Here is a 12,202-nt window from a genome sequence, read left to right on the forward strand (position 1 = left end):
TGCAAAGACTGTAAGGTCATTCCGATCGACAACCTTACGACCTGACATAAGCTCTTTGTGGATTTAGGAATCAAGATAACGAGGAAGAAGAGGGTTGGGGATGACTGACCTAGGATCAGATAGGGGAGTTTGACCACGGCTAGTGCTCTGGAGATGGGAGAGAAATTGAAGGATATGGGGGCCTGAGATAGTAGTGGGGATGCGAATAGTATGTGGGATAGGACGGCTAGCTGTATTAGGGTTGTAGCAAGGGAAGTGTTGAGAGTGTCGACAGGTAGCCGTGATCGGCATCGAGGGGAATGGTGGTGGAATGGAGAAGTGCAAGGGAAGGTGGAAGCAAAGAAGATGGCGTATGCGAAGTTGATAGAAAACAAGAATGAGGTGGAGAAGTGGATGAATAGGGAACTTTATAAGATAGCGAGGAAGGAGGCGAAGTCGGCGGTTTCGACGGCAAAAACGACAGCTTTTGAACGCCTTTATGCTGATTAGAAGAGAAAGGCGGGGATAGGAAATTGTTCAGGCTATCCAGGGTGCGAGAGAGAAGGGCACGCGATGTGGATCAAGTGAAGTGCATTAAGGACGAACATGGAAAAGTATTGGTAGATGAGACCCTCATTAAACAGAGATGACAGTCATACTTCCATAAACTCTTAAATGAAGAAGGGGACAGAGAGATTGTATTGGGAGATTTGGAACATACAGGGAGGTATCACGATTTTGGGTGTTGCAGGTGTATTACGGTCGAAGAGGTTAAGGGTGTTGTGTGTAGAATGCGCTGGGGAAGAGCAATCGGACCTGACGAGATTCCTGTGGAATTTTGGAAGAGCGCGAGTTCGGTAGGTTTCGAGTGGCTAATTAGGTTATTTAATGTCATATTTAAGATGACAACGATGCTCGAAGAATGGAGGTTGAGCGTAATGATCCCTCTATACAAAAACAAATGGGATATCCAGAGCTGCAACAACTATAGAGGTATCAAGTTTCTAAGCCATACTATGAAAGTGTGAGAAAGAGTGGTGAAGATGAGGGTGAGGAGAGACGTGTCTATTTCAGAGAACCAGTTTGGATTTATGCCGGGACGCTCAACTACAGAAATCATCTATCTTATGAGGAGACTAGTGGAGCAATATAGGGAGAGGAAGAGGGACTTGCATATGGTATTCATCGACCTAGAAAAGGCTTACGATAAAGTTCCACGAGAGATACTATGGAGATATTTGGAGGCTAAAGGTGTACCTGTGGCATACATTAGGGAGATCAAGAACATGTATAAGGGTGCCAAAACTAGGGTAAGGACAGTAGGAGGGGACTCAGAGCATTTCCCAGTTGTGATGGGGTTGCATCAAGGATCAGCTCTTAGTCCGTTTTTATTTGCCTTGGTGATGGATGGATTTATGCGACAAATTCAAGGTGAGGTGCCATGGTGTATGCTTTTCGCGGACGACATAGTCCTGATCGATGAGACTCGTAGTGGAGTTAACGCTAAGTTGGAGGATTGGAGACATACCTTGGAGTCTAAAGCGTTTAACTGAGTACGACCAAAACAGAGTACTTAGAGTGCAAGTTCAGTGAGATACCTCAAGAGGTTGGCGCGGAAGTTAGGCTTGGTGACCAGGCCATCCAAAAGAAAAGTAGTTTCAAGTACCTTGGGTCTATCATGCAAGGCAGCGGGGAGATTGACGATGATGTCACACATCGTATTGGGACAGGGTGGATAAAATGGAGGCTCGCTTCCGGTGTGCTATGTGGTAAGAAGGTGCCACCACAACTTAAGGGCAAGTTCTACAAAGTGGTGGTTAGACCGGCTATGTTATATAGGGCGGATTGTTGGCCAGTTAAGGTTTCTCACGTTCAAAAGATGAAAGTTGCCGAGATGAAAATGTTGAAATGGATATGTGGGCATACCAGGAGAGATAGGATTAGAAATGAGGCTATTCGGGACAAGGTAGGAGTGACCTCGGTGGAAGACAAGATGCGAGAAATGCGACTGAGATGGTTTGGGCATGTGAAGAGGAGAGACACAGATGCCCTAGTGCGGAGGTGTGAGAGGTTGGCCATGGATGATTTTAGAAGAGGTAGGGGTAGGCCAAAGAAATATTAGGGACAGGTGATTAGACAGGACATGGCGCAGTTACAGCTTACCGAGGACATGACCTTAGATAGGAGGGTGTGGAGGACCCATATTAGGGTAGAAGACTAGTACATAGTCTCGTTATTCTTCCGTATTAGTAGGCGCATTAGCGCACTGTAATTTCTTGTGCTCTGATTTCTATTATTATCTATTACTTTCTGTACTTCGATTACTCTATTTTATCTGTGTCGATTTCGTTATTTACTTTCCCATATCGCTTTGAACTTCCTAGCCTTATCTGACCTCTTTTTATGCTTCTATTGAGCCGATGGTCTCTTTGAAACAGCCATCCTACTTTGGTAGGAGTAAGGTCTGCGTACACTTACCCTCCCCAGACCCCACGTTGTGGGATTTCACTGGGTTGTTGTTGTTGTTGTCCATTTCCTCCACTTCCATGTGGAAGTGGAGGTGGCAACACCCAAAAATATTTTTATATCATTCCGTATACACTCGGGTATTGCGTAGTTCATAGTAAAGTATATATAACTTTTTTGTGTATATTAAAAATAATGGAAAATCATTTTGAACAAATGCTACCTCATATAATAATAATAATTTATCTGCTTAGCTAGATTTAATATCTTTGTTAAAATATGAATAAATTATAAAAAAAAATCTTATAAAATAAATACATACACCAATATATCATATGACTAAAGAACTTTTTATAAATATTTAAGACATGTTTAGGTAGAAAATATAAAATATATTTTTATCAAATTTTAGTTTAAATGGGATGTCCCTGACCGTGTGGATGTTATAGGAGAACTCTCAAATTTAAGCTCATAAACCTTCGAAATAGAACGAAGGATATCTTTAAACACACGGGGTGTACATCTTTAAACCCTCTTACTCTAATTTCTGGAATCCCCTCTAGAAACTAGTGATCATTAGTATGTTATCTATAGTTTTCTGTTTTCCTGATGATAACTTTGAGATGCATGTCTTAACACTTTTGCTTTTTTTTTTGTTACAGTACTACAAGAAGTACTTGGAAGTCATGACCTTACTCATTTTAGTTTTTACATTCAGTATGCCCCAGGTAATCAACCATTTGATTTCAAAAAAAAAATGTGCTATAGGTTTGCCATTTGCAACAAAATTTGAACTTGGCATCCCATGTTTTCCTTTGTTATTTTGAGCTTTGTGGTCCAATTTTACGTTAACTTGAAGAAGGAAACTGTTTTTTGATCTTTGAACTGTTTATGTTTGTTTCCCGTGGAAACTTTTGTTTTTGTCCTGTTAATTTATTGGTCTCAATGATAGCTGGAATCATTGTTTTCTTGAAACTTGGTAATGGAGGCACACTGACTGTTGTGTCCATTCTTTATGACCCGCTCTTATCTTAAAATTGTTTTCTCCATTTAAGGAAAAAAGGGTTTATGGTATTGTAAATATACTGGTTTTTCTGCTTTCAGCCTGAGTATCTCAGTACCTGAGCAACTCATCATGTTAGAGCTATAGATTTTGTTGTTCTAGGTGGTTTGCATCATGTCTAGCTTGAATATGTCTACTTAGGCTTTCTGGACATTCACTGTAGGAGATTTTGTCATTGTAATTTGCAGCTCTATGGGCCTATCTCTTGCTTTTATAAAGTTAACTGACTCAAACCATATTATAATTGGATGCATTGCAAGTAGTATTTCGTGATTTAATGTTTTTGTTTGATAGGGTTAGTTTCTCTTGCAAACTGTTCCTTTTTTTATAGCCTCAGAGATGGATTGTACTAGGTATAAGAGATGCAATTAATGTAATTGATATACTGATGAACAAGAGGCACATCTAATGGTTGTTTGAAATTTTGAAAGCTGAGGCTTTGGAAGTTAATGAGTTGCCAAGTGAAATATGACCTGACGAGAATACCCCAATACCCCAATAGTACAATATAAAATTTGACAGAAGGGGAAGCCCCTATGGATTTTGAAGTTAATTAGGAGCAGCTTGATTTAGTTGTCTGTGAGGCTTATGTGAGAGAATGGTAGCAGTGGTGGACTGATCACATACAAATAAATGTTAACGTCGATGGGCCACTAACTTTTTCTTTAATCTTCTTAAAATTTTCGGTGTCAGGTTGGAGAAGGGATTGCAAAATAAAATAAATTGCATTGTCTTTCTGACTCATTCGCTTGCCCTCCTATCTTGATATACCTGGCAAAGGATTGTGTTGCATGACATGAAGTTTTTGTTCATTTTTCTATTTTTCAGGGGAGTTTAGTGTATTGGCTTACCAATAGTTCGATGAATGTTGTTCAGGTATCTATTCTGAAGTATTCTTCCTGAGACTCCTCATCCCAACTTTATTTCTTGCTTGACTGGGCATGCAGGTAAATGCTAAAGTAATCTGTTATAGTTTGGAAGTTGTTGTAACCTCTCATGTTATGCATTGGATGCCAAGAGGTCTTATTGCACAAAAGGCATTAAGTTTCAAATTTGCATGATCTACGGAGAGTGCCTGGAGCTTTTTCCTCCTCCTAACATGGAAAGAGAGCATGATAGATGAACTATTAGATAATGAAGATGGAAATTTTCTTCAAACTTCCCTTGGAAAATGGTCTCTTTTTCTCACTTCCGCTCCCTCTAAACACAGTCTGTCTAGCAGATTGTACATAGCTGGCATTCTCTTTTGTAGAATTTTCTTTGTCCAATAGCGGACGGTGAAAAATGTTGCTTCTTAAGGTTGCACTTCGCATGTCTTCATGAATCAATGGGGGTGGTGAATATTGGAAATATTAATTTCTTAGAACTCATTACCTTTTTATATACAGCAACTATCTCTAAACCATCCAGATGTTTGCAAGAAACTGGGGCTACCTCAGAAGGATCCTCAATTAAAAGCTGCACATCAGAAAGAGTTGGGTAATCCTGGAGAAATCAACTTAGATCCATCAAAAAATCAGAGCAAAATATCTGTCCAGAACCTATCACCTCATGAATTGGTTAATGTTAGTAACTATTTTCGTTTCCTGATATTGAGACTTGAAATGTTGAATTTTTCTTGCTGCTTTCTAAATCTTTGTTTGAAACCTCATCAGCTTTCGATCAAACTCTTAGCTGGAGGACGTAAAGATGAAGCTATGTCCTTTCTACGGTAGTTCTCTCCTTTAATAAAAGCAATCCTCACCACCTCATTTCTTTTCTTCCTTCTCTCTAGCATCCACTTTATAATATATGTGTTACAGACTTGCTATTGCCAAGGATTCCGAGAATGTTCGAGCTTTGCTTATTATTGGCCAGACACTGTTGCAAGATGGTTCCTTACCAGAAGCTACTGAATACTTGGAACGTGCTATTGCTAAGGTTTGAGTCTGAAGTCCCACATTTCAGTTTGAGTTTACTGATCTTCTTGATGAAGTCATTTTGCTTTTGTGTACTAAGAATTTCCTGAATGTTATTATTTTCAGTTCATGGAAAGGGTGACTGAATTTGGAAAGTCAAAATCGGTTTTTCTATATTTGGGACTGTTTAAAATTTATGTAGTATGCAGTTTACTCTGCAGAAAACTTCATTTATCCAAGTGAACTTAACTTGGCTGCTATAATCCAGCAGATTTGATTTGTTACTGATCAAAGTCTATTTCTGCTAGTTCAGCTTCTGCTAAAGGAGAATCAAATGGAAATTGAGGATGTAGATCTGCTGATTCTATCATCTCAATGGGCAGGTATCGCTTGTATACGGCAGGTAATGGTATTTTGAGAAATTGGCTTGATGATTAACATAAAAATACAACTACTATGCCTCGATCCCGAGCAAATTGGGATCGGCTATATGAATTCTCACTAACTACTCCATTCAAGTTCATCTCAGACACCATATTTAGAGCCTGTTTGGATTGGCTTTAAGTTGGTCAAAACCAACTTAAAACCTCTTTTCAGCTTTTGGACGTGTTTGCCTAATGCTAATTTTAAGCCAGAAAGTTCTTAAAGTCAGTCAAAAATGAAAAGTTAGGATTCCTAACTTTTTTTTTTCTAGGTGCTTAAAGTCATTTTCTTTGACCATAGAAATTACTTTTATATCCCTTATATTTTAACTAAATTTCCAAACTACCATTTTTATTCTTTTAACCCTAAAATTCACATAATTTTCCTCATTTAAGTACTTTTATCCAAACACTCAACTGCTTATTTATAAAAATAACTTTCAGCACTTTAAAGTTCTAAAAGCACTTCATACATAAAAGTTACTTTTTTTAAGCCCATCCAAACGGGCTCTTACTTGACATAAATCAATAAGAACTCTAGTCTCAGATATTGAGTACCTTGCATCATTTGCATGATTCCATGTGACATGGCGGACTGACGGCAATAGAGAAACCATGTAGGTAGTAGGGGATTTATTTTGGGTACACTTCTAGTGGGTTGGACTATTGAAACTCTATTGTGGTATAATTTTAAATATATTTTCATATGAGAATGTTTCTATACAAAATTTCCCTCTTCCTTTTCCTCTAGAATTGTAGTTGCTAGAAGTTCATCTTAGTTCTTTTTTTTATTCAAATGTTTTTTGTGAAATCCCTCTGTCATCTACAGTGTGTTTGAAGTATATTTAGCTTGAAATTCCTCAATCACTCGTCTTCCTTTTTTTATATACTCTCTCTGTTTCAATTTGCTTGTCCTACTTTCGTTTTTAGTTTGTTTCAGAAAGTATGCCTCTTTCTTTTTTCGGCAACTCTTCAATTTCTACTTTCCACATGGCATGTTTAAGATCCCAAGATTAAAGAACATTTTAGTTTATTTGACATATCTTTAATTTAAGACTACAAGATTCAAAAGTCTTCTTTACTTTCTTAAACTCTTTGCCAAGTCAAAATATGTCAAACAAATTGAAACGGAGGGAGTATGCTTTATTCTTATAGACCCCACATACCCCTAAAAGCCTGCTGATTTCTGCTCTTCTATATAGTGATAGTGAAGATTCAACCTGACCACCCCCAATGCCTAGCTGCTCTTCCCCCTCTCCTCTCCATGTTCTAGACAAACTGATTACTCTTCATCCCTTTATTTCTGCCTTTACATTTATTGAAGGAAATCATAGCCATTGCATGTTTTCTCTCTTTACTCTTTTTCCACTATTCCAAATTAGCTATAACCTCAGTACAATATGTATGGTAGATTTGTTTCAGTTATTATGATTAATGATCAAACTAGATCAGCGATTATTATCCCTGAAAACAAGCCTAATGAAGGGTGGTTCGGACTTGTAAGCCGCATTGCAAGCCTCATAAACAGGGGGTCTTTAATGCAAGTTACTAAGCCAGTCTTAGGGTATTTAAAACACCAATCCTTGAAGGGAGAAGGAAGTTACAAGGAAGCAGTCCACAAGAATGGGTGGACACGCCAAACAGAAGAGATTAATGGTTTCCCCTCATTTTGATGATAAGGGTCTACTGTAGAGATGTTTAATAGTGAGTTTTCCCGACTGTGATGAGATTCCCACAAGAAATGATGTGAGGAGGTGGCCTCAACTTACATCGAAAGGTGTATTCCACTTATAGGTGCTTGATATGAATAAGTGAATTGTACTATAATGTCACGACCCAACCCACCGGGCCGTGTAGGCACCTATTCTAACACCTAGGTAGGAGAACCCTTAACCCCCCAAATGGAATTAACAATGCGAAAGTTCCAAAAAGTAAAATAATGAGCCGGAAAAATTATAAGAATACCTGTATTAATTTAAAAACTCAAGTCTTATACAGAAATCATCTAGCACCCCAAGGATACTAGTCTAAATAGGTACAAGAGCTCTACAGAAACAGGGCATAAAATAAAAGGAATGACAGCTTCAACCACAATGAAGGCTGGGTAGAACCTGCCGGAGAATCGTCTTCATCTTCACCTAAGAAGCTCCGACCCTACAGTCAGACTATGCCAAGTGGCATAGCAAGGGTAGTATTAGTACAAACAACACGTAGTGGTAGGCATCATCGGTCAACCTGATACCCACCACATAATATATAGGAAAAATAACAGGAAGATCATAAATAATAAAGTGTTACACCACTGCCCACCATAAGCTCACAAGCATCTTCTTGTACTCACTCTTATAGTACTTCACTCACTTATCAGCTATGGGTCCGCCGCTAATTCCGATTTCATGAACCCAAGACATGCTTCCTATAACTTGGGCAAAGTCCTCAGAAAGCACACTACCACCAAGCTGGCCGTACCAACCTCACCCACTTACAAGGAAACGCAACATCACACTAACCTTAACCAGTTTCCATTAGTCAAGCGACTTTACCAACCATTCTAATCCAGCTACTTCCTTTCGGTTCAGAACCCAGTCTCCTCACATAATTACACCTTACAGCCAATCCGGATATGCACTTACCAATTACAATGGCTACTACTACCTGATCGAATGCTAAGTAACCAGCTTCCCACTAACAATGCAACCTCTACTTTTAAGCCCAAGAGTCTAGAATGTCGCAGACATCACAATATGACATCACCAGGTTTCGCAACCTTACACACGAATAAGCCTATGCTGACCCTCAATCCTCAACTAGTACCAATCGCCGAATCGGTGGGGTTATTTATAGAAGTCTTACCCTTCAGCCGTTAAACAGTTAGGCTCACTATTCCACAGAATGACAAATATCAACGGGTCCTCGTATGGGACTATCCACACACGCATTTGGCCCTCTCATGGGACCCAAACTCAAGCTAATGGCTTGTTGGAACATAACACCCGATCCAATTGTGTGTCGGAACGTGACACACGATCCCAACAACCACAACCAATCCACAATCACAGCTACTGTAAGCAAACATGAATAGTACACATACAAATACACAGGTTTTTGGCGCACAATTATATTAAATTGCTGATCCATATGGTTTATTTCAATCTTTCCCATTCCTCTACCAATATACGTACAATTAAGGCAGCTACGAACACACATAACACAATATGGGAAGACAAAACTACAGCTCACCTCTAATTCATTAGTCAGTCTTCCTTACCAGGTCACATCAAGTTTGACCACTAAAGATACCCATGTTTTTGCCCATAGCCTATATCTGAGGGCCTAACCATGAAACCTCTCACTAATTTCCTTATACTAAGCAATGGGTATAGATTTAACTACTTTGATAAGAAACACTGAGCCTATCTGGGCGCCAAATAGTTGTGGAGATATTTCGTGGCTCCAATCCTAAATTTCAGATGTCTGACGAGCAAGGTAGGCCTGAATTCTAGCCGTTGGAACCCTTCCTATGCTGAAATGCCCTTCTCCCTCCTTCCCAAGTCCAGTGTTTTAAGAAGCGAGAAGCGGAAAAAAGCGACAAGGGCTCGCTTCACAAAAGCGAGAAGGGTGAAGCAAAGCGCACGCTTTTTTCAGAAAAAACGCTATGTAGTATAAAAATAAAAAATATTAAATATGTATAGATAAATAATCAAGAACTCAATAGAGGTAACATATTAAGCAAATCTTTCAATTCTTAGATTAAAAAGTAAATAGATAGCAATAATCCTCACAATTCATAACAGTAACTCAATTACAGAAGTCAGAACAACAAAAAAACAAAGGAAAAAAGAAATAGAGACAGAATAGAGCAGCTGGCAGCAAAACAATAAAAACAGAGCATACACACAGCATTACAAACAGAGCATACTGAGAACCTCAAATCAGGAAAAAAAAAACAGAATAACGCTACTTAAGTGGGCTTTGCCCCAGCTACCGCTATCCTTGGGAAACCAAACGAGCTACCGAAGGAAAGGGATGTAGTCTCTCCCTTGGAAAGTAGCATTACAAACAGAAAATTGAAAGGAAAAAAAATCTAGTTACCTTCAGCAATAGTCGCGCAGAAGATAAACAGAAAAAGAAGAGAAAAAGAGAAAAAGAGAAGAAGAGTAGAAGAAAAGAAGAGAAGAGAGGAAAGAAGAAGAGAAGAACTAACCTTCAGTAGCAGTCACAACAATAGTCGATAGGAGGGAAAGTAATTGGAATAATTAACTGTAAGTATTTTTACAGAAATTGAAAAAAAACACCCTAGTAGCGCTTTATTTCAATTAAGCGAGCTTTTTCTCGCTTTTATAAAAAGCGCGCTTCTCGCTTCTACCCAAAAGAGCACGCTTTTTCAATATCACCTTGCTTCAAGGCATTAGAGCGCCGGCTTGTCGCCTCGCTTCGCTTCTCGCTTTAAGCGAGCGCTTCAGCGCTTTTTAACAACACTCCCCAAGTCTAGAGCAGCTTTCTGAGAGTTCTTGGGGTAACCGTCGCCTCTAACTTGCACTTAGGGAAAAGAGGAAAAATAAGAAATTCGCAACTTAAGTTCTGTTCCATGATCTCCCGCTCTGGCGGCAGAAATCCCGCTGGAGCGGAGCCGTCATGGCGGGACTATCCCTCTCTAGCGGGATAGTGGGGCCCAGTCAACACATTTTCCTTACGATATTTCTTTTCTTAATTAACAATGGTTCGGGTCATTACATATAAACTTTTACTTTTGGTGTAAGGAAGCAAATGTACAGGAAGCCGGTCAGTTGTGAGTTCTTTTAGGGTCTCTGTAATTAGTTTGTCTTAGACTACAATACAATTTGTTCATAAGTTTTTGGAGGTCTCCAGCATTAAGAATTTTGAAGAATATCGGTTCTCAAAATCTTTTTTAGCTAAACCTCACTCCCTTTCTTTCCTCATCCCACTTGTTGGAATCAAATTGAGATTGAACCAAACAAATTATATGAAGGTGGGTTGGTTGTCGGCTGATTTCTCAGAGCCTGGAGTTTGTGTGGATGGTGGACTAAGCTGAAAGGATGCTGACACCTCCAGAATAGTGGTCAATGTAGTCTTCAATTCCTTGTTTTTTTTTAATTGTTGAATCTTCATATTAAGGATTGTAGACATGTTTATGCCCTCTAAATATGATGACTGTCTAAGCTGCGCTCTCAGCAGAGCTTAGTTGGACCCAACTTCTATTTTTTTTGTGGTGTGTTGAGCTTGACTTGACATATTTTTGGGCTCGGTCTGTGGCCGATATATCAAGGCCTCTATATACTGGAAGTAGGTTTCACAGTCATATTGCATCTTTCTTTTTCTTTTATAGTGTAAGATGGGCGAGGGACTTGTACACCTGGAACGAATAGCTACGTTGAAGGAGCCAGATGACCCAAAGAGCAAGGCCCATTACTATGATGGATTAGTTCTACTGTCAAGGTAAAGATTTGTTTTAATTCTTGATACATGGTTTATATTCTCAAAGCAAGTTCTAGAAGGCCTCGTGTTTATTCCAATTCTACAATTGATTAAACTGGTACATGATTATTTACCAGTACGTTGATCAATGTTGGCCGCAAGAATGATGCTATTAAGTATCTGCAAATGGCTACTGCTTATGATGAGTCTTACAGAGAATTTCTGCAACAATGTGAAAATGAAGAGGATGATATCACTAGCAACGTTGTCACTAGTAGGAGAGGAGTTCAGTAAACTCATTCTTGTTGTCATGTAGTTTATGTTCTTTTTCTTGAGATATTATGGAGTATTTAGGATCTCGTAAAAGGAAAATCAATAATTATTTAAGTGGTTATTGAGAACATCTTTGAACCATCTTGTGCAAGTTAAAAATTAGGACGAATTCCGTTCTATTTCTTTTTATGATGTGTTTGAAAAGTTGGCTAAGTGGTGCCTATCGCATAGGTTGGGTGATTGGATTGATTTGAATTTTTCAAATATCAAATCAAGAAATTAAATCAAACTAATTAAACTCAGGTTTTTAACCTTTTTTTTTTTTGGTTGTGGGGGGGGGGGGGGGGGGGGCGGTTCGGGTTTTTTTCGGTAAAATATTCATACCAATATATAATTAACTTGTATTTCAAATATTTCTTTAGTCCTAGCAAAATACAACTATTTGAGGTGATTTTTAAGAAAATAACACAATATATGAGATGAATGATGACACTAAAATACTCAACAAATAATAATAATAAAATTGCATAAAATAAATATTGCAAGTTAATATCATAATGAAAATGATTATAATCTAAAAGTACTAAATCATGCTAAAACAAGTCTATTAAGTATTAACTACATAACTAAAACATTAAAATTAGGATATATATTTTAATTGTCCA

General features: G+C 38.5%; 1 protein-coding gene across 2 annotated transcripts in view; it reads left to right on the forward strand.

Annotated features, from left to right (window-relative positions):
• The window catches only part of LOC129902063 (ALBINO3-like protein 2, chloroplastic), a 55,094-nt gene extending 43,369 nt beyond the window's left edge, over positions 1 to 11,725 (forward strand). For both annotated transcript variants that reach the window (XM_055977089.1, XM_055977090.1), the window contains 8 exons: positions 3,108 to 3,173; positions 4,337 to 4,384; positions 4,897 to 5,073; positions 5,164 to 5,219; positions 5,311 to 5,428; positions 5,720 to 5,809; positions 11,176 to 11,285; positions 11,402 to 11,725. In XM_055977089.1, the coding sequence (XP_055833064.1) occupies positions 3,108 to 3,173; positions 4,337 to 4,384; positions 4,897 to 5,073; positions 5,164 to 5,219; positions 5,311 to 5,428; positions 5,720 to 5,809; positions 11,176 to 11,285; positions 11,402 to 11,558 (822 nt within the window). In that variant the 3' untranslated portion in view covers positions 11,559 to 11,725. The remainder of the gene's footprint in view (positions 1 to 3,107; positions 3,174 to 4,336; positions 4,385 to 4,896; positions 5,074 to 5,163; positions 5,220 to 5,310; positions 5,429 to 5,719; positions 5,810 to 11,175; positions 11,286 to 11,401) is intronic.
• The last annotated feature ends 477 nt before the right edge of the window (positions 11,726 to 12,202 follow it).

Source organism: Solanum dulcamara, chromosome 9, assembly GCF_947179165.1.
Source record: "Solanum dulcamara chromosome 9, daSolDulc1.2, whole genome shotgun sequence".
In the NCBI taxonomy this organism is placed as follows: domain Eukaryota; kingdom Viridiplantae; phylum Streptophyta; class Magnoliopsida; order Solanales; family Solanaceae; genus Solanum; species Solanum dulcamara.